Source organism: Fulmarus glacialis, unplaced genomic scaffold, assembly GCF_000690835.1.
Source record: "Fulmarus glacialis isolate BGI_N327 unplaced genomic scaffold, ASM69083v1 scaffold26026, whole genome shotgun sequence".
NCBI classification, from domain to species: Eukaryota; Metazoa; Chordata; class Aves; order Procellariiformes; family Procellariidae; genus Fulmarus; species Fulmarus glacialis.
Window position 1 is genome coordinate 1 of NW_009219148.1, and position 23,115 is coordinate 23,115.

Genomic DNA, 23,115 nt, shown 5'->3' on the forward strand with positions numbered 1-23,115 from the left:
GCGCCCCCCTCACCGCCAAAGCTCCCGCCGCCGCGCCTCAGGGGCCTTAAAGAAACGGTGCCGGAAGAGGCGGAGCCGAAGCCGGAAGAGCCGCGCGGCAGCGGGGCGGGGCCAGCGGCGGGGGAGGGGGGGGGCCCCCGGGAAAAGGCGCAGGCAGGCACCCTGGCCCCCTCAGAAGCTGGTGAGGGCCTGTTGCGTTTGTGTGGCTTTTCTGTACTGCTCCTGAGGCTGCCTCAGCGCGCAGTAAGAGACTAAAGCCGATGGAAATGAGGTTTTCTTCCTCTCACAGGCTGAGGAGGGCAGGAGGCCCTGCCCGGGCCTGCAGCCAGGGGAGACTGGGGAGCGGGTGCTGGGCGTGGGCCCTGTTTCCTCAAGGAGCCACTGTCTGTGGGGATGTCTGGCCCCTGTGGGCTCACACAGCTGAATCCAGCCTCATTTTTAGTATAAATAACTGATCTGGGTGCCACATTCAGCTGCAATGTGTTGTGCTGCAGGGCTGGACACAATCTGCAGGCCTCGGTCTGGAGGTGCTGGAAGGAGGTGAGGAGGCAGAGGTGTGAGAGCTGAGGTGCCATTTTATGCTGAATTTCAAAATGAAGCTGACTGTTGGCACAGTCTCTTTTTGTGCTTGCATGGCACTGAGGTCTGTTTGCACGGGAGGTAGTTTTGTGCTCTTCTACCTGCTGTTAAGTTATGTGAATGAGCCAACTCTTGAAGGTTTTCAATGTAAATCTGGAATAGTTGTAACCTGCATGAAGCGAGAGCTGGCTTGTTGTCCTTGCTTATCCATACCCTGGTAGAAATTCAGTTTCTGTAAATCTGTATCTAAAATGGAGGGTTGGAGGAAAAAAGTACTTACAAACTGAATAATAACAAAAAAAGTCTTGACTTTGCCATTGCCTTTGAGGTAATGTGCTCCTGGCAGCTCATGGAGCTTGTGGTCTGTTCCTGCGACTTCAGGCTGAGGCCATCCCTTTTTTTATTTAAATGTGTTCATTTATCTTTTTCTGCTGGCAAGTATTTTGGCTGCTGCCCACTTTTCAGGCTTGTTCTCTTCAGGCATTATTGTCCCATCATCTCTCACCACAGGAAGAGGGCAGGTAGGGAATTGTATCTATTACTTAATAGGACAACACTGAGCAGCTTCCCTTTTTAAGGTGGCCGGGTATGGTGAGAACAGGCTATTATTTGTATGGTGGGAGACCCTGTTGAAATAGTTTGATCAAATGCTATCAAAGGAGTTATTTGGAAGTTCATTATCAGTTCTTACAGATATCCAAGACGAGATTCATGAGCTTCTCTTATTTTAGTGCCTTATTGCTTGAATTAGTGGAGAGAAGTTGGGAGGAGTCTTGCTGGCACAGGCAGGAAATGGTTAAGAGCCTTTCATATCACCTGGGAAAGCAATTCTTTGATTTTTCAGAGGGCGCTAACATGCTGCAGTTCATAGGAAACAAAGGAAAGGGGATCAAGTATAAAAGTTGTTCTTGGATTTTATTTTCAGTGGCAGAACTTGTGAGGGCTGGATATTGATGTCTGCTGAAAAATATGGAATTTTGGATTAAAAAGAATTTTTTTTCTTCTTATCTTCATTCAGAAAATGATCTGTGAGGTAAGTCTTGATTCCAACTGCTGACTTTAGATAACTTCTTTTTAGATTGAGAGGTAAGAAAAACCTTTATATTGCTGACCCATTTTAAAACAGTGAATTCTTTGCTTAAATTGTTGCTTGGGCAGGGCAGGGAGCACAGGAGAGGTGTGAGTCAACAACTGTAAAAAGCCCACAACGCTTTCCTGTATTGTCTGCATTCAAATTGCTTGCATTAATTTCTGAGCTTAAGTATAGAAATTCAGGAACTGGGAGAAACAGTCAGGGGAATTTGCGATTAAAAGTTGAAGTAAATATTTCAGCAATGACAGGAGACTTTCAGCTTGTAGTAGTATCTATGTTAATGTGCTTTTGCAGTTGATGCTTCAAGCATCTTCTGTTGGTGGCTCTTAAAGTACTTCCCAAACCTTGTTTCTTTAAACCACACTGCACTCCCAAGGGTTTTATATTTCCAGCTCGTGTAAGTACTTTGCTAGCAGATGGTACAGTTGCTGCCCCTGTGCATGTGCTGATTGCTGATCCTTAAGGACAGACTGCTTTTGGGGGTATAAGAGAGGGGTCTCACAATTTCCATTAATTCCTAGCCTGCCTGCAGCTGAGACTAAAGAGGTCTCACCTTAAAAAGTGCTGCTGTCTTGTGTGTGTGTGCGAAAACAGATGCTTTTTCACTTGAGTGTGGCTGACCAAAGTGTGATTGGATGGTAATAGCTCATGCATAGTTCTCACTGAGAGCAAGTGCCATGTGAAGGGAAATCTTTATATCCTGTGGAGAGCCCTGCAAACCATCCATTCACCTTGGAAATACTAAACTGAAAGTAAATTCTACTCTCACTCTTGGGAAGGTTAATTACAGCTTGTTCGTTCAGGTGTTTCTCTGTGGCTCTGTCTCTAATGTACTGAATTCTGGTGGATTTATTGAGCTTTCGGGAGGGAATTCTGATTTCATTTTCTTTCTCTTTGTACTATTCAGTTAATACTGTAAGTAAGTGGCATCTGATGCGTGGGTTATATCCCATTTCGATGAAGTGTGCAGCACAGTGGTGTAACACGACTGCCCATCTAGTGCTGTGATACAGATAAGCATCGGTTCTTGCAAAAGTCACCTTGCTAGTTCTTCTTGCTATTGCTTGCTATTCCCAGTTTCCCTTGCACCCCCATGTTTTGCTCAGGCACTAGTTTCTCATTGTCAAGAAGGGAGAAGACTATAATCCAGTCAGAGCTGGTGGATGTCAGTTCTTTCATCTTGGACATGAACATGCTAAAAGGCAGAGTCAGCACCGTTTAGTTCCTGCAAATTATATTCTTCATCACTGCGTTTCTGTTCCCCTCATCAAGCAAAGCTTTTATCGTCTTTCTGTTGGTTTTTATAAGCTGCAGGAGAAGCAGTGGACATTCACAGCTTCTGAACTACCTGTTCCCAGATTCTGGCTGGACAGGAATCTTTTATCACCCCGCCCTATTTTGGATTAATGTGTTGTTTGGTAAGGTTATGACATGCTCTGATCTATCACATTTTTCTGCTTCTGGTTTGAGCTTAGATCCCTGTGGCAACTGCAGAAATAAATCACTGGAGCTCAGTCACAGAAACTCTATCTTGAAACACGTTGCACATGATTCTCAGTTAAATGTTGTTATTAACAAGGATATAGAGTGTGGATTGCTTTTGCATTTAAACAAAAGATTGCAAACCCAGATTGTCTTATTCAGCAAGATTTCTCTTACTTGAAGAAGTTATTTTTTGAAAAACTTGACTCTTAAGTGCTTTTGCTTATGTTGTCAGTATCTGACATTCATTTAAGCTATTCAGTGTGAAAACCTTTTCTGTTTCTTTACCAGTGCTATCGATTAAAATGCAGTTTACATTTCTTGGGAAAATTTTATATTCAAAAATGTCTTTTCACTGTGAGTCAGAATGTACTTTTCCACGGAATAAAAATTCTGGAAAGGAAAAAAATGCTATTGGAGATGTTGAACAAATTATATTGTCATTTCAACCAGGTTATACAAGAAAAAAAGAACGAACTTCAAAGTCAAAATGAAGGGCTCTGGTGTTTTTGTCATATTTTGAGAAAATTAGTACATTCTTCTGCAGTTTTTCAATTTTCTGTTCAGCATTTTCCATATGAAACTCTTTGAGAATGTTCTGTACTGGCCCTAACTCCAAGTTCCTGTTTAATTCAATTGGCAGTTTCAAATTGCATATTAAAAATGAATTATGAAGCTTTTTTGCCTTTGTCTTCAGCCATTGGTGTTTCTTCTAGAACTAATAGAAGAAGGGGTTGTTTCCAGTATTGTATAGTAGTTTGTAGTTCTCATGCTTTAACTGCTGTATCCCATGGTACAATTATTTACAGTAAATCTCTGGTTTTGAAGAAAGCTGGACAGGAAAGACCTTTGGAATGTAGCAGGTTAAAATATAATTTTGCTGTTAGGCTGTGTTGCAGCTTGCAGATTAGACATCAAAAAATTACTGGAATAATTACTGCTGTTTTGGATGCTTTCACATGATGCTCTCCTTGTCAATATTAGTGTGGTCACATCACACCATACTACTATGGTCATTTTTTGGTTTTTAAATATTCCTTTCCCGTTAATTGAAAACACTTTTCTATCCTAAGTAGAAAGGACCTGAGCTCTGCTCAGTAGTGTGCACTGAGGTGTTGCCTAAATTATAGAGGAAACGTACCCTGTGGCATGATCTGTTTTTCACTCCTCTAAAAAAATACTCCATGAGGACAAGGGGGTACCGTGGGGGTGATGGGATTTGGGCTCTGGGTGTGCCTATCCCTGAAGCACCCTGGCTTGCAATGATTCTCTGTAGTGTGAATTGGCTGCTCCTCGGACTGGCGGCAGGAGCTAGCAGAAGGACCAGCTTGGGAAGAGTGCTTTGAGGGCATGTAGTTCCCTCTAGTCTTGAGGAGGGAGCAGATACTGTCACGCTGTTTTGGATAGAAGTTCAGGAAGATAGAAATTCCACCCTATGCTTTTTCAGCATCATAATATTTTTATTGTTAGTGACTTTTTCTTACTGTGCAACCTGTCTGCAATTTAATTAAGCCCTTTATTCCTTGTCCTAACCATTGTGGTCATGAAAAGCAGACATTATAATGTCTCACCACACTTGTCCCTTCTCTGTACTAACCAGTGCTTTCATTTTACCACAGATTATTTTCTAGCCCTTGGATCTCTCCTTTGGATTCTCTCCAGTTAGCCTATTATCTTTCCCGAAGTGTGTTGCCCCAAACCAAACAAGACTTCAGCAGAAGCTTCACCAGAACCAACTGGAGGGAGAGGACTCCTCAACTAGTCTCAATGGTGTCAGAGAGATGAATTTCCTCCTGAGCTTTTCTTCCCCACTCTGAGTTGTCTCAAGTACTTGTGCTCAACTCTGCTGCTGATGTCCATATGATTTGGTAACTAACTCATCTGTTCTCTGCCTCAACTTCCCTACAATTTGAAAAGAAAAACTTGCATATACATTTTACCTCCTATTTAGCTACTTGGTTTTTGGATGAGAGGCACGTACAAAGTAAGTGGAAAATAATCAGTACATTTGCAAGCCAATTTAGAGCTCAGCAGAGGCAAAGAAGGGGACAAGACAATTTAAAAAATCCTGGAAGGTACAGGCAAATGGAACTTTTCAGTTTAAACTAGAACTTTATTTTGGAATTCCTTAAGGAGAGATTGGAAGTCTGCCACACTGTAATAGTCTTGTATTGTAGGAAACCAAGAATGCCTCTTGACCTATATAGTTCACAGATACTAAGTTGTGCAAGTCTGAGCTGTTAATTTTAGAAAGTAAAAACAAGATGAAAACTTTACAGGCTGATTTCCTGTGCTCAGAAATAAACATGAGAACTGCATAGTGCAGATTCACTCTATCATTGAACCCCAACTTTCAACATTTTGTTTGAATGGTATCCACAAAATCCTTGTGGCTGTGGAAATGGCATGTCTCATCAATTTTCTTGATGGCATGCATTCAATCACGTTTAGAATAGAAGATTTGTGGAGGAATTTTCTGTAGGCTTCTGCAAAATTAAATTCATTTCACTTCACAAGAACTCCACTGGAAAAATTTGTGTTCTAAATAGCTTTCATCATTGTGAGTTAGTATGTCCAAGAGAACAGGGTAAATTCAGCTTAGTTTCACTGCATATATTCTTGGCATTTGTATCATTTCAGGGAGTTAAGATGTAATTTTGTAAAGAAACTCAATAGGTTAGTTGCTCAAGCAGCTATAACTGATGGAAAAGAACTGAGTTGGATTTCATATAATAAGATTTTGCTGTGTGATGTAGCTCTCCACTGTGTTTTACAAGTGGAGCCTTCACTGATGCATTTGGTGTTCGTACATACTGCAGAGACCTTTACTGAGAAAGGGAATTTTGCTTGCATATGTAAAAGGGATGACAAATGTCATGTTTCTGTTGGCATTATTCAAAAGCCAGGTGTTACTTTTATGAAACTGTAAACACTCAGGCATTGCAGAATTTTATTGTAAGAGACTGCTGAATTGCATGGACGCGGGTGATTGTATGGAGCACAAGGGATGGATTGGAGGTTCCCTAGATGTTCTCAGCCGTAGTGAGAAGCAGGCCCCTGGATCTTGCAATGTAAGGTCTGAATGAAGTTCTTTCTAGTACTGTAGGAACTCAGCGTTTGCCAAAGTCTGAGAGAAAAGACAGGAATGATGTTTTGGAGCAATTTATTTTTAAGGAGCAAGCTAAATGTTTTGTTTCAACATCCTTTCTTATAGTCTTGGACACAAAAATGTGTATTTAAAGGTGACTTTATTTTGCAAGTTTGGACTCATCCTACTTTGGAATCTAGCCAAGAACATATTACTGAATTTCCAGCCCTAAACGTGTAACGCGTATTTGATTTCAGGTGTGGCTATCCTCATAAACTAAAAAATATGTCCATCCGAGGCCTGAAGAAGAAACAACCAAAGACTTTTAAAGTCAAAATTATAACAGTGGATGCTGAAATGGAGTTCAGCTGTGAGGTAAGAGTCCTCAGCAAAATGCTAGAAAGATGGAGACTGACCTTTGTATTAGCAAAAATAAATTTGAAAAGTTCAGATTATCAGTTCATGGATGGTCTTAAAACTGATCTATTATTTTTATAAACAATGGATTACTTACTCAGGTGCATTCTTCTGTTAAATGACTCTGACCATTCAGAATTTAAAGCTGTTTCCATGAAATCCATTTGACTGTGACACAGCTAAATTAGCAGCAGGCCTGCTTTCTTCATAGGCATTCCAGCACATGATGCAGGGCTTGTTTGTGAGTATATCTACTTCTTCACAAAATTCTTTTTTTTGTAAGTGACAGAGGTCTTTAAGACACTGCTGGCTTGGATAAAGAAGTCTGGTCAGAGCTGTTCCTAAGATGTTGCTTATAAAATAATTTATAAAATGGTACTTTTGTGCTTAGTTGATTTGGGACATTCTCTTCAAATGTGATTTGCCATTTGTAAACTCCAGTTTATTTCTTTAGATGCAATGGCTGGTTTACTTCTCTGGGCAGAAGAGAAAAATGATCAAATGAAAAAGCTAGCTTTTCTTCTATTAGTTATGGCTAATAAGTAAATTGAATAGAGAAATCATGACTGCAGAAAAACATGGAATAAAACAAATATAGCAAGTGATCAATTGTTAAATGAATTGGGCTGCACTATCGAGGAGACAGAACTGTGCCTGATTAATTCCTAATCCAGCAAAAGCAAAGAAAGACATACAGTTATTTTGAGAAGAGGAGTTAGAAAACTGAGGTCCAATGGGACTGGCAAGTCTAATAAGAGACTTGACTGTCTTGTGAGGCATTTAGTATTTCATTTACTATGTCCCTCAGAGACAGAATAGATTAGTCACAAGCAGTGCACTTCTGTGACTTACTGATCTAGAATACTTGCAGGCAGAGTTGTGAAAATAAAGGATTTGGAAAACTTGATTTAGAGATCAGAGTCCTTTATCAAATCCAGCTTGATGTATGCTTTCCTCTGCTATCTCTCCCTTCTCCCCAAATATTGTTTTTGCTGGAATGATTCCCTGCTTTCCATCTAAATATTGCCTGAAAGTTCTTTTGCCATTAAGTTTTTAGTGGCTGACCCATGCAATTAGACAAAATAATGTTTTTTAACATGTAGCCAAACAGAAGAAACAGATGTGCTGCCTCTTCAGTGAAAAAATGAGATATATGTGTGTGAATTCTGGGACCTTTAATCCAAGTTTCTGTCCTCTATGGAGCCAGGCTAGTAAATTACTCTAGAAGACAGGCTCCTGTTCATTTAAATCAGAGTAGCATAAAGACTTGGCTTGGTGCCACTGAAATAGCTGAGGTATGTGAAAGATGGATTTGCTTTCATTGTTTGGCGTTTCTACACTGTGCCCTGACACTCCTTTGATTTCCCCTGGCCTTCTCTCAGTCTCTCCAATTTGTATAAACTACTGAATAAGATTTTTACAAATATTAATAAAGCCTTGCCATGTCCTAGGAAATCAATAGTACAATCCTCATTCCCTGTGCTCATAAAGTGCATGATGCTGTGGTTAAATGTCTACAGCTGCTCTGTGAATCCTTCTCTGGATAGGAAGAGGAGGTAGAGCATTTTAACTATTGCACCTTTGCTGTAGACAGCAGTAGGCATATTTCATTGAAAAGCTAAAGCTGAAGTAAGAGTTCATAGGAGAAAGGCAAATGGTAGCCTGGTTTGCTTGACTAAAATGTAGCGAATTCATTCAAGACATACCTGTTTTTCTTAATTTTCTTTTTCTTTTAGATGAAGTGGAAAGGAAAGGACTTGTTTGATCTGGTGTGCCGAGCACTTGGTTTAAGGGAGACTTGGTTTTTTGGCTTGCAGTACACAATAAAAGGAATGTGCACCTGGTTAAAGATGGACAAAAAGGTATGGGAAACAAAAAATAACAGCGTGCAAATTTTCTACTTATAAAAAGATTTACTTTTTTAGCACAAGAGCTGAAGGAATGTGTTACATGACAACTCATAATTTTAGATGGTATCTTTTTTAAGACTAAAGTTTGTTGTGTTATTTGGTCTGATTGCTTCTATCGCATTTGGCCTTAAGTATCACACACCAATCACCACTATAATGCACTGATTGCTATTAGGTTAAAGCTCACATTGCCCTTCCTTCTAAAATATGGAAAGGCTGCTTTAAGTGAATTATTGTCTGTTTTCTGATTTTCCTCTGGAATATTATTTTGAGACACTTATGTACTATTTTTGCTGCTGATCTTATTTTATCTTTAAACAGGTTTTAGATCAAGAAATCCCCAAAGAAGATCCCATTAGCTTTCATTTTTTGGCTAAATTCTACCCAGAGAAGGTAGAAGAGGAACTATTACAGGAAATTACCCAGCATTTATTCTTCCTTCAGGTCAGCAACAGTTTTTAACCATCAATTCCTTCTGTTTTTACCCCAGTCCTTTTGTATTGTCTTTGATCTTGTTGGCAGCTGTGAGTCTCAGAATGATTCTGCTGGCTTCAGCTGTATCACTGTTTCTGTAAAGATCTCATTTTTATGAAATACAAACATTTCTCCTGACTGCTGTGGTTTTGTGTACTGGTAAGCTGAATGTTGTTTGCGTTCTGCAGGTTTTTGTTCTCTTGATGGCTTCTCTTACTGTTTGTGCTAGGAATGGGAGTTAAATTGCTGAGACCTGTAGTTTCATGTAAAATGACTTTTACACCTAGCAGTTTGGCTGATAATTTCACATCTGGATATTCCAGACTTGTTTTGCTGTTGGAGTATGTGTTTAAAAAAAAAAAATCCATGCAGTGAGGCTTTTGCCCTAACTGGTCAGTGCTGAGAAGTATAATGTGAAGCCATCATTTTTATCAGCTTCAGAAGTTATTGTGAGGACTGTCATCTAGTCTGCTCTGGGCGCAGCTAGGTTGGATGAAGAGAGTCTCAATAGCTCCTTGTCATTGTCATCTTAGACCTGCTGGTGTAACCTCTTGTGTAACCGTTCCCTAACCTAGTTCTTTCAAAATGAGCAGAATTAGAAGAGACCTGTTATTAGATGCACACAGTGTGTGTGGGAGTGACTACACAAGCAATTATGGTGGCAGTTGTGAAGGTGGAGAAGAGGGAAGGAATGGTGATAAGGAGTTGGGGACAATGGCTTTTTCACGCATATCAGCTGTAGATGGAACAAGACCTGTGACTACAGCCTGTCCCTGAAACTAAAACTTGCGAGTTCTTAAAAATAGACCAGGTGGTTACTGGGAGATCTTGTTGTGTATGACTGTAGAAGGCATAATCACCAGAAAACAAGAACTCCCTAACCTGTCCTTAAATCTTCATTTTGGATTGTAGGGAAAAAAGATCATAGAATTTGATAGCCATTCTGAAATACAGGTTTGTTCATCTAGCAAGTTTCAAAAGGAGTGGAGCAGCGTACACAGCTACAACTCAAAGAAAGATTCACCACAGTGTGGGATCCTTTTAAAGACAAAGTCTGGAGGCATCATCATATTGTCTGATAGGCCCTTGATGAGAAGTGCTGTTCCCTTGGTATGGAGTTGGTATTCTTCTGAAACGTCCAGACTTGCACACACTGACTTCTGCCAGTCAAATTAGCCAGTCTGAGTTGTCTTCCCTACCCCATTGAACTGGGTGCCTGCTACTCATGCTAGAGAATAGATCTCCAGCCCTGACAAATCTTCATTACAGATAACAGAACCTATTTCAGCTCTGCCATAAGGCAGCTACTGAAGAGCTGCAGGATAGCAGTACTGTGCTCAAGAGCAGAGTTGTGAGCTGTGAGAACGCAGCTTGGTCTGTATGCCATGGTGGTTCTTACAAATTTACAAATTTCCATGAGATGGAAGCCAGTAAAAGTAATAATTAACCCCACACATGCATTGATGCTGGTAGCTTTGCAGGGGCAGCTTTCTTATCTGCCACTTGTTTTCTTTTTGTCCCAGAAGTTGTTAGGGTTCTTTTAGCTCCATTAAAAAGTAGATGAAGGAGCAAATTCTTGGAGTGCAATGCTTCGTTATCAAAATAAAGATGCATCAACCAGGAAAAGCCATGCTGTGGCTCCACAGCTGCAGCAACAGGCCATAGCTATAGCAATAGGTACACAAGCATTGAGTTTTGGATGGTCACTTGTTGGTCAGCTGTTTGTTCCAATGTCTGTGACATCCAGCTTGCCTCCTGAGTTGCTGTGGAATCCTCTGCAAATTACAGCCTTCTGGTGTGTTGCTTTATTCTGGTAGCTTTCAGCAGTATGTGTCTGTGCAAGTAGATTGGGTGTATGAAATAAATTCAATCTGCATCTGTAAATAAACACAGTAAATACACTTGTTCCCTGAGGAGGATGTGTTAATGAAGTAATGGGAAAATGCTGTTATTCCGAGGGTTAATATACTAACTAGAACTTCATCCAGAACTCTTCAACACTTGGCAATTTGTTTCTTAAGCGAGTTTTGGAAAGGAATGAGAGGGGCAGAACTCTTTTCCTAGTCTTTTAATCCTGATTTTTTTCACTTTTTTCTTTTCTCCTTGAACCTGCCTTGACTAGCAGATATGCAATTAGCAAATTCTTCTCATTCCAAAGTAGAAAAACAAGACTGAAACAAATTTGAACTTGCAAAGTTTCCTGACTATAAGAACTTAAGATCACACCTGGATGCTAATAGGAAAAACATGTATGGACATCTGGATGCCTACAGATTTCAGCTCTACTGACTATTCAGACCTTTACAAATTAATGTGGCATAACAGCTTTCTGCAAAATGTGTGAATAAATGTAAATGACTAAAGCTAAATGTTGTCAGTTTAAAGATTAGGCAATTTGCTCCTTCATAAAGAAGTATAACAAAATGTCCAGGTGAGAATTGATCAGAAAAAAACCCCCAAAAACCCCAGACACTTATGGGGGATTTATCTTAAGTTGTTCTAAATTCTGAAACGTATGATTTGCACCATGGAATATGAAAACTGGAGCTTTCCAATTTGGAAGAAAAGTCTTTTCAGTCTTTTCATTCTTTCCATTTTAACAGCTTAGAAAGAATTTTCCCTGTACTATAACTCAGGTTCATATATTGTGCTCACCAGAGACCAAATTTAAAAGAAAAACTTTCTTGATGGTTCATTTCAGTTCACAGTACCTACAGTGCCAAAGCGTATGTGTAAAGATAGCTCAGTGCTATCTCAAGTAATTTTTCTTTTTGGAAATGTTGAAGACTGTGCATTATGCAAAATTTTCTTGTCTTGTGCTTGTTAGTAGACTAAATACATTACACCTGAGAGGAGGATTTGTGAAGATTAATTTCCCTTTCCCTCTTTAGGTTTTCAAGTAAAAATTACCCAGCTGATTTAAAATCAAGAAACATCTTACAAACTATTACACCTCTGATCTTGGTAGCACCATGGATTATTAAAATGAAAAGAATGTTAAAAGACTCTTTACCATTTATATTGGGCTTTTATTTTTAAGCCCCTATGTTTTTGTTGTGCTCAGACTACTGTAGTTGAATAAATTAAGTGCCTTATTGCCAGCTTCCCTTTGTGGGGTCTCCTTTATTTTCTCATTTTGGAAAGCTTGAGAATGTATTATTATGGTTTTCAGTATGTCTCTGTCCTTGGCAATATTAGTCAGCTGGACAGCCCTGAGCAATCTGGTCTAGTTGGACCTGATTTGACTAGATGACCTCCAGAGGTCCCTTCCAACCTAAAATTTGATGTTTTACATGTTGTAAAGCTGACTTTTCCAAAGCAGGAAGAAAAAGAAGAATTGTTAAAAGGAATGAAGTGCTGACAATAAAATTCATGTTTTATAATGCATTCTTTTTCAGGACTCTGTAAATGTGTGGAGATGGCCGACTGGCATTTCTATGAACTTAGAATTAAGACACTTTAACTTTCAAAAGTTGGTGGTTTGTTTTTTTTCCCGCATTAAATGTAATGCTAAATAAAGGCTTCCGGTGTTTCTGAATGCCATTTTATTGTTGCTGTTATTAACTCATAATGGTGATGTTTGGTGCCAAGTTATAGTCTGGGCATGTCTAGTTTCATTTCAAGCCTGATGTAAGTCCTGACTTTGAACTTCTTTAAATTGCTCCCTTTTTCTCTTGATTTAGGTTAAGAAACAAATTCTGGATGAGGAAATCTATTGTTCTCCAGAAGCAACAGTTTTACTGGCTTCTTATGCTGTTCAGGCCAAGGTTTGTGCATAGAGGTGCTATTTTTATTGATTTTTTCTTTTTTTTTAACCAACACATATACATGCTGGTGTGTAAAACACAGCAGTGTTAAAATTTGCTGTTAAAGAAGTAGGTCATCCTGGTAGGTCATCCTGGTAGGTCATCCTGGTAGGTCATCCTGGTAGGTCATCCTGGGAGGTACAGGCACAGCTAGAAAAATAAGCATTAGATGCCACTACAAGGATTTTTTTTGCAACTTAGGGGATTTCTTTGGACCTAACATTTTAATGTAATCTTTCTCCCAGCGAGAATTATTCCCTGTTGTTTTAAAAAATGTCCATGGATACAGCAGGTGCTGATACCAGAGCTCACAATGGAAGGACATGATGTTTTTTAGTATCTCTCAGAACATAGTTCACTTCATGCCACCAAGAGCCAAACTTATACAACGGCAGGAGGCGAGCACAAATTCTTAGCAGGGCTGGCCCTCTGCAGCAGCCCAGCCTATATGCAGTAGGCTGTAGGAGTAGGGAAGCCTACACTCCTGAACGTAGTATGTAGTTCAGAGAAGGGTATGAAGTCATGGGAAGTTCCTTTGTATCTGCAGTTACCGAGAGCTGCAGGCTAGGACTGAAGTCTAAGGTTATAGGCCACCTTAGTGGCTGTATTGGAGCCACGGGCATAGCACAAAGGCTGAAAGTATCTTCCATGGACAGTTCAGATGAGGGGAGCTTGTTTATTATGTGTTACCCTGTATATGGGAGAACCAAAACAAAATCTGTCTCAAGCGATTGCATCAAGCTATGCAAGCAACGAGTTCTTCATAGTTCTGCATCTTACAAACTGAAGTATCTTTTCTTTTCTTGGGGCAGTATGGTGACTACGACCCGAATTTTCATGAGCCAGGCTTTCTAGCCCATGATGAACTTTTACCCAAAAGGGTAAGTCTTTATTTGGTATAAAACCAAATCTTTGAATCTACTCTTTGCAGCACAGGTATTGCTGTGGGATTAACCAGAGCAGTAGAAACTGTTTGTGTTTGCCCTGAACTTGGCAAAATGACCGAGCTGTGAACTGCATTGCTGCATTCACATTGCTTGGGAGAGGCAGCACATGTATTTGTATCTTCAAAGGAAACCAAACTCCTTCCTTTCTCTGTAGGTCCTCAGGCAGTATCAGCTGACAGCAGAGATGTGGGAAGAAAAGATTACTGCTTGGTATGCTGAGCACAGGGGTATCGCCAGGTATTGAAATAATTTCATTCTTTGGAAATCCCATACATTTCAGTAACTGGTTATTTGCTGTCTTCAGTGAAATTTGGCTTTTGTAGAGTGAGCAAAGAAATACTGGTTTGCAAGCTGTGATGTTAATAGGTTAATTTATAACTAAGGATAAGAAACACCCACTCATCTGGGGTAAAAAGTGTCTTTTGTAGGGCTCCAAGTGTTGTAAATTGGGCTTGCTTTGAAGAGAAGATGAGGGCTCTTGCAGAGTGCCACGACCTAACATATCTAAAACAGAGTCCTGTCTCATCAGAGTCCATGTATGCCAGCAGAGAGAAGTTCCCGCAGAAAGTTTGAGCTGTATTGAATTTGCAGTTATCACTGAGAGATTAGTCTTTTCAATAAAGGCCGTTAGCTACCTGGAGTTGCTAGTGTGTCCGCTCTATGCAGCAGCTGCCTTTCTGGAGCCATATCACACCAGTCTCCCCCTCCCCCTAGAATAAAAGAAAGAATCTGATAGATTTTATACTTTGTGAAAATCATGGCTCAAAAGGGTGTCAGCATACTTAGCAAGGAACCAAAACAGTGAAGCCATGGCATCGTAATTCCGGGACTCAGTTTTGGTCCTAGTCCACGTAGACATTCAGCTACTTCTAACACATTCAGCATGCCTGGTAATGCAATTAAACAAGATGTAGGAGCTGTTGGCACCCAGAGGCAGCCTTTCCTAATATTTCAGTTCAATTTCTCTTTGGCTGTTCTAGATGCTTCTTAGCACTATTTTTACAGAATATTTTCCTCAAGACTTATTGATGCCTCACCTTGAAAGGAGAAGAATGGCGGGTGGAGAGATTCTCACCCTTCTTTGGCCTCTGCCCAAAGATCTGTTTAGAATCCTTTCTCCGTGAACTCTATTTCCTGAAGGAAATGCCCTCATATCATGGAAAACAATGGTAGGGTAGGTTTCCAAGATGTAATAATGATGGAGTGGCAAAACTAACACAAGGATAAGACTGGACTAGAATTCTAATAAAGATTGCACTATACATGATTCAAAATAGGTACAGCTTAACTATTTTTGTTCTGTAGAGATGCTGTTTTTATTATCCTTTTTCTATTGTTTAGAGTATGATGGCAAAATTAAAGAAAGTACGAAGAACCAGATTGCCTGTTCTTTTCTAAGTGGGAAATGTAGAGTTGGCTAGGACAGAAAGGTTGGAAAGGAATCTCCAAGTATAATCATGGCCTTATTCTGTAGGGATGAAGCTGAGATGAACTACCTGAAGATTGCCCAAGACTTGGAAATGTATGGTGTCAATTATTTTCCAATTGCTGTAAGTGCTTTATTTTAGCAATTTTCAATTGCTGTAGATGATGGTACTGTCTTTTTAAAATCCTCCAGGGAGTTTGGAACTGGGACTCCTGGCTTCTGCTTTTCTCTGCTGATGGTGGGCTGTGTACTGATTGTCCTGAGTTGGTTGACTTGCCTGCTAAATGAGTAGGTGAACAAAACAGTTAAGATTAATGTTTTACAATCTGACAAAGGTCTTGAGTAACTCTGGGTATGTAATAGGAAGAAGGAGAAATAAACTAAAAGTTTGAGCTGCTATAGTCAACCTAGAGGACTGGGTTTATTAGCTAGCAGTGACAACATTCATAATATTTCGTGGAAATATCAATTTCCTAAAAATACAGATAAATATCAATGTATTAGAATAAGTGTGGTTCTTGTCTGTGGTTGTTTAATGCCACCATAAATGGCTTTTACTGATATCTATTGTTTTTTAGCAAAATAAAAACCATACAGATCTCCTACTTGGAGTTGATGCCAAAGGTATTCATATCTACAGCATTAACAACAGGTTCTCTCCAAATAAGTCGTTTGAGTGGAGTGCTATCAGAAACATTTCCTATAGTGAGAAAGAGGTATGATGGCTTTGATATATTATTCTTTTTATATGGGCATGGGTGTGGACTGGGATTCTTGGAACAGGCTAAAAGCTGTCTCTGTTTAAATAATTTTGGGGAGAAGGGGAAAATCCTAGGGAGCTTTGTTACAAAACTAAAAATAACAGACCTGCCTTTCAGATGTGCTGCATAACCTTGGTTCCCCTAGGAGCCAGAGACTGCTCTGAGCTTTCCAAACTTGTGGAGCCCACTGTTCTGGTTCCTTCCCTGCTGCTTGTCCTTTGCAAAACAAGTGTGTTGATCTCTGAAAAAGATAGATGTTATGAATGCCACTGTGAGTAGCTTCTTCAGTTATCTCAAGTAAAGACTTAATGCTGTTTTCATATGCAGAAGCTGTCCTTGTAGATGAGGTTTGAAGCACACTTGCAGGAGGAGACATGCAGAGAGATGTACATGTTTTTCTGTCTGAATTCAGCCAGTTCATCAGTGCATGATTTCAGTCTTCAGCACAACCCTACCATTGCAATGTCACTGTGACTTCAGAGCCCATCTTTTACTTGTAGAAAGTATAGTGGCGAGTGGGTGAAATTTAGTCTCATTACAAATCACGTGGCTACATGGAAGGCTATAATCAGAAAAACAAAACTAGAAAAACTAAATTGGTACTGGAATACCTGGAATTTGTCAGCCAAAGGGTAGCACAGACTGTTCCATTTTCTGTGGGCCCTTTGAAAAACACTGAGGATGAGATTTGCTGTCCAGAGTTAGATGTGCATACATTAAATCAGGGAGGGCAGCCTACAGGAGTTCTGCCTCCAAAAAGTTTTTGGTCCTTGCGTGACATTAAACTTCTCCTCTGGTCTGTGAATAAATTGCTTTAACTCCCTATTGTTGGGAAATTGGGCAACCCTGTATTAAAGCTCCACTATATTCAGTGACACATTCACAGCCCTGCTCCTCACAAGGCAACACATTCAACCAGTTGTTACCTACAGGGTGAAACGAGCTGTAGGACATTATGATCTTGGTGACTCAGATGGCCTGAAATTATGCATTGCATTGCAAATGAATTATAGGAATAGAGTGCTAGCTAACCCATGAGTCACAGGAAACAGGATCTTAAAGAATGGAGCCATATTTTGTTATGCAGCCAAACTGAGCACAACATACGAAGTGAAACAGTGTGTGCTGACCTGGCAGCATGAAAGCCCTTCGTGTCCTCTGGAAACAGCTTGGGAGATAGGACTGAAAATGTGAGAAAGCAGGAGCTCCAGGACTGTTATCTGATGGTCAGAAGAACAAGTCCTTCAGGCCCTGGATACATTTTGTTTACACCTGCAATGATTGGTATTCAGAGAGGTGTTTGACATCTCCCTGACTTTAAGAATATGACTACTTTGGGGGATTAGTAATGTATTCTGTTTTCCTGATAACCAGTACTTATTCCAGTGTTGTTAGTATAGTTTGCAATGCATAGGCAGTACTATTATGAAAACCACCATCCAAACTGGCACCGGGGTGAGTCTGTGGGAGGCTTTATCTTCTAACAGCCTGCTACGGGAGCAGATGAGGAGCCTGTGTAACAGCAGCCCTGGTTCTGATTCTTTTGAGCAAAACACTTTTGTGTGTCACTCTCTCCACATTTGTGGCATAAATCACTGCTTCCCTGTAGAGAAGTAGAGATGGGCTAAAGTTTGCATTAGTATTAATAGTTTCAGCTTTGTTTTTCCTCCTTCTCACTGTTTCCTTTCTTTTTTGTTTTGCCTGTATAGTTAACTATTAAACCTCTTGACAAAAAAGCAGAAGTCTTCAAGTTCTTTTCCTCTCAACTCAAAGTGAACAAATTGGTAAGTGTGCTGCTTTTCTTCTTTAAAACTGACCCTGGTAATACTGACTGATACCTGGGTGAGAAATACTGTTTGTAAAACCTGGAGAGGCCAGGGAGCATTGAGTTTCAGCATGTGTTTTCCTGAGGATTTTTCTGTCTGGGAAGTCAGGGTGCATACGTTTGTCCTCTCTGGGAAAGGGAGATGATGGGTTGAAAGCGAGATGTGAAAGGAGGCCCAAATCACAAAGGGAAATCCAGATGCTGGAAGGGGAGGATGCAGCATATGGAAAGGTACAAAGCCACTGCAGCATCTGCCTATCTGGCTGCTGTGGGTTGTTAATCAGTTACTGCCTCTGCTTTTCTGGGAGAAGCAACAAGGAAGAGACCTAATCAACTGGCTAATTGTATCATCACTGATTGCTTCCTAACACCATCACAGGGGCTGGGTTACCTCTCAATAAGCTTGTGGAGGGGCCATCACAGGTGACCATTCCCATAGCTACATCTTGTGTACTCTTGGCCTAGATCTATTGCCTGTTCTTATTCAGGAAAATGGAACCAGAGGGGGATGAAGGACAGAAGGAACCCCTCATCCTGTTACGAACTTTTCTAAACTACTATGTACCTGGGTACTGAGCCTGCCCTGGGTGCTGTTTCTTGAAGGGAAGCAACTGCCAGCACTTGTGCTGAAGTCAGAATTGTCAGCTTGTGTTCTGTGAGGCCAATGTGGGGCTCTTTGTCCCTCTGGCTGGGGCACAAGTACATCAAAATCGCATTTGCTTTGCTTTTCCTATACAGATTTTGCAGTTGTGCATTGGAAACCACGACCTATTTATGAGGAGAAGAAAAGTGGACTCAATAGAGATCCAGCAAATGAAAGCACAAGCCAGGGAAGAAAAAGCTAGAAAAAAGGTAGATTCTTTCTGCTCCTCTATTGTTGAAAACACTGATTATTATTCCAGCTGGTGCCCTTGCTGTCCATGCATTGCATCAATATATGTGTGGGAGGTGAGAAAGTGCAGCAGGATTGAATGTGGGAACAGCTCTAGTGTGTATGCAGCATCTGAGGATGTAAGTGATGTTTGTGAAACTGAATAGGTGATTGCAAAGATTCGGGGTATGTAACAGATCGATCCAAGTGCTCTTCCAGCAGTCTGAAATAACCGGTATTACCTGTTAGAGAAGTTCAGTGCTGCAAAGTGCAAGCAGCTTCAGCATTGCATCTCTGTTGAATATCAGTCCACCAGCTAGAGAGCAGTCCATTCTTTATTAGATTCATTTGCTGTGCTGCCTCAGGCCCAGATGAGATTCTGCTGCAAACCCACAAATGTGGTATTGCTCATTTTGTTTCCAGATGGAGAATCAAAGGCTGGCCAGGGAGAAGCAGCTCCGAGAAGAAGCTGAGCGAGCCAAAGAAGAGCTGGAAAGGCGTCTTTTCCAGCTGGAGGATGAAGCCAGGCAGGCCAATGAGGCCCTGGTGAGTAGCACATTAGTCTGAATATTCTTGTGCTTGATGGGCTTTCTTAGTTTGGAAGCTCTTTTTTTTCCTTATGGCTCAGACAAGGCTGGAGAGTTTCTGACCACTGGTGGAGAGGGTGTGCTGGAATACATGGGAAAACCCTGATCTGCCATAATCTCCATTTGCTGTGAGCCATTTGCTCCCTGTATTTGGTTCACAGTGCTTTATTCAGGCAAAGAGGGAAGAAAGGAAGGAACCTTGGAGTTGAAATTGGGAGAAGAGGGCATGGTGCACTAGCAACTGAAGGGGCCAACTTCAATTTTTCGTTGATGTCTTTGTCCAACTCTAAGCCAATGTATCTCCTTGCTTTGTAGAAGTGAGAGGCAGGAAGGAAGTTAGGCAATTCTGGAGCAGAGGATGAACACCAGACCCTACAATTATGTTTACTATAGTTTTTATTTTAAGGAATAATACTTTTATCACTTCATCTTTTGGGAAAAGATGTCCTGTTTCTGTCTGCAGGGGTGATTTTGTAGATGTTAGACAGGGTAACTAAGAAAAATTTTCTTCTTAGCTCCGATCCCAGGAAGCAGCAGAGTTGCTGGCTGAGAAAGCTCAGATTGCGGAAGAAGAGGCAAAATTGCTGGCCCAGAATGCTGCAGAAGCTGAGCAAGAGCGACAGAGGCTGGAGATCACAGCTCTGAAAACCAAGGAGGAGAAACGCCTCATGGAGCAAAAGATGCGGGAGGCAGAGCTGATAGCAGTGAAACTGGTGAAGGAGTCTGACCGGAGGTTAGATTTGCTTGAGTGGGGTTGTGTGGTCTCTACTGGGATGCCTGGGTGGAGGGAGTGCTGCTTTTCTCAGAGCTAAGCCTGGGAGGGAAGGATTGTTCCCGAAGCAACACTTCAGAGTGACTAAGCCTTCTTGCATCTTATTTGTTCCACCTGGTACCAGTGGTTGTGATGCAGGTCAAGAATTTTAGAGGATCAGATGCAAGGCTTTAGAGATGTTTAGTATTAAAGATCCAGAATGCAGAAGCATTTTCTATTTAGCATTATCAAAAGAGCAGTGGCTACCTAGCTATCTAAATTTACCGATCTGTATACCTTGTGATTATAAGGCTGTTTTAATTCATTAGTACCAAGTGATGGTCTCTTGTATCCCTTTTAGATCTTTGAGAAGTGTAAACCAGGTAAACTTGTGTGGAATATAAACCCACTCTGTGAGTGTTTGTGTGTTCCATAACACTGTGCTGCCTGAAATTGCAGAGCAGACCAGTGTTGACAGAGGATGTTTAACCTTGCTATTAAGGGCCTTCTGTTTATTTTAGGGTACTGCCAAAAAGCTTGCCAAAATAAAGAGCAGATATGTTGCACCTCTCCCCACCTCAGGGATCTCTGACAGCCTGGAGAATCTGTATCAGCAGGTCATAACTGAGCCCATGGAAATTAGGAGTAGGAAAAACATGTTAATTCAGCTAGTTTGTGCAGGATTGTCTTTGAAAGCATGTGTCGTGCTGTGTCCAGTTAGTTCTCCATGTGACCATCCTACCACAAGTGTCTTTGCGTAAAGAAATCACTCACAGTAATGGATCTTGTTCTCTGGAAGCTAGTGAGGTGCGTAGCTCTGAAATCCATGTGTTGCTTTATACTGGAAATCATCAACCATTCATGTCAAGATATTTGTCTTACAGAGCCAAGGAAGCAGAGCATCTGAAACAAGATCTGCATGAAGCCAGAGAGGCTGAACGGAAAGCAAAGCAGAAACTCTTAGACATAACCAGGCTTAATTATCCTGTAAGTTTCTGCTCTACTGGGCACCACTTCATCTTTAGAGATAGTCAGAAGTTGATCGCATTTTTATAGCCCCCATCAAGCTGAGTAGTGGAATGTCTGCATCCAACTGGGGGACAAACACCTATAGGACCAACTGGTGCTTAATCACAGTGCAGCTAGCATGGAAGTTGTATTTGTTCAGGGCAGTGAGTGAGGATGACAAGAAAGGCAAGACAAAAGTTAAAAACAGGACTGGTGTTGGGACTTAAGGAGCAGAGATTCTTGCCTGCATTCATGCCTAATACTGACCCTGTGCCATACTCAGGCAGGCAACACTTTGTGGAGGTGGTTGTACTGAGCCAGCTGTGTTGTCCTGGCATGTGAATTGCCTGTGAGTGTCTTTAGGCAAAGCAGATGAAGCTGTCTCCAGCAACAAGGCAGCACTAAGGCTGTGTGCCCCAACTCCCTCTTCTGCTCCAGTTTTGCCGAGAATAGATTTCCATTCTCTGCTGAAATAGATAGGAACATTGCAGCCAGGAACATTCTCTGCCCTTGGATCTGTGGGTTGTGGACTTCAGCAGTTCATCTGGGGCCACTCAGGTAGAGGGGAAGGGCTGCAGGAGCATCTGTGTGTCTCAGAATCCATGGGTAACTTATGGAATGGCTCAGCATGGCATTCTTGCAGAAGTTGGGGAGATAACCCCGAAATCAAACAATCAGATCTTATTGACAGTGCTTGTGTTGCCTCTTTCAGCACATGGTCAAGTACCCACAATACTTGCCAACTGACACCAGAGATGCCAACTTTGACAAAGGATCCATAAAGCTGGATTTGAAGGACATTGACCTCAAAAGACTATCCTTTGAGATAGAGAGAGAGAGGTATCAGTATGCTTAAGGTGTAAATAAATGAGAACGTTAATCATGGAAAGTACAGAAAGGAAAAAAAAAGTCTTTGGGAATCACAGTTTATCCTTTTAACAACTCAGGATGGCCTTCTACTTGTTACCTACAGCTGGAGGCCTTTTACTGAGCTGGTGTGGATTATGTCTGTGTAAGACGAGTTATTTACACAGGGGAAGAGTGTTCTGGTGGCATCAAGCCATGACAAGTCCAGAACCCTTCTGTTGTGGAGAGCATTGTCAGGGGCAAAGTACTTTGCCGAAGTAACAGAGAACAGAAGTTTCCCTCTAGTGTTCAAGTATGGTATTGCTTTGATCTAATACATCGAGAGGCTTTTCCTCTCTTGGTCTGGAAGGAAATGCTTGGTAAAAAGTTGTAAGTGTGTGAATGCTGAAGGGTGGAAGTGAACCCCCTTCTCACTGGGTCATGGGAGTCAGGCTGACATGTGCCAGACTTCGTTTTGCCTATCAAAATACCAAAATGAAACAAAGAACTTCCTCTCTCGTCCTTGCACACACACCTGTTCTTGCGCTATGTCATGCCAATAAGCTTTTTGTCTCCAATGTGTGCACTACAGGCTAGACTACTTAGAAAAGAGCAGAAAATTTGAAGATCGACTGAAAGAACTGAAGTCTGAAATTCATGCTTTGAAACTAGAAGAAAAACAGTCTGGGCTTTACTCTCATTGGAATGAAGTACTGGGATCCTTGGATCGCTCCTTAGGGAACGTATGTACCCTAAATACCTGCTGCTTTTTTCAGCATGAACCATAAAAGAGGATAGTGTGGGTGTGCCAAAGGTAGTTACTGTATTTCAGTTCAAGGAACGTGCTTTAGTACCCTTGATAGTAAAATTTTAATGTGAACACAGACAAGGAAAATTCATGTTAAAACAAATCTAAGAAGTTTTTCCTGGGCGGGATACCAGTACTATTAGCAAAAAATAATCATCTTATTTCACAGATTATGAAGTCACAGTAAGGGTTTAAGGTCTTGGAGCAAACTAAATTGTTGTAACTTAGTAACACATTTAAATGTGGTTCCTCATAGAACCATAGAATGGTTTAGGTTGGAAAAGACCTTTGAGATCATCAAGTCCAACCGTTAATCTAGCACTGCCAAGCCCACCACTAAACCATGGCCCTAAGCGCCATGTCTACATGTCTTTTAAATACCTCCAGGGATGGTGACTCAGCCACTTCCCTGGGCAGCCTGTTCCAAGGCTTGACA

At 41.0% G+C, this 23,115-nt stretch overlaps 1 protein-coding gene across 1 annotated transcript; it reads left to right on the top strand.

Annotated features, from left to right (window-relative positions):
- Positions 1 to 5,014: 5,014 nt before the first annotated feature.
- LOC104078587 (merlin-like) lies at positions 5,015 to 22,614 on the top strand (the record flags this gene model as incomplete). Its single annotated transcript, XM_009580271.1, has 16 exons — positions 5,015 to 5,022; positions 6,500 to 6,617; positions 8,396 to 8,521; positions 8,891 to 9,013; positions 12,727 to 12,810; positions 13,662 to 13,730; positions 13,951 to 14,033; positions 15,271 to 15,346; positions 15,801 to 15,938; positions 17,693 to 17,767; positions 18,547 to 18,660; positions 19,103 to 19,225; positions 19,782 to 19,999; positions 20,902 to 21,004; positions 21,738 to 21,865; positions 22,464 to 22,614. Coding segments are annotated over exons 1-16 (1,737 nt in total), but the record flags the coding sequence as incomplete, so codon positions are not given.
- Positions 22,615 to 23,115: the final 501 nt, after the last annotated feature.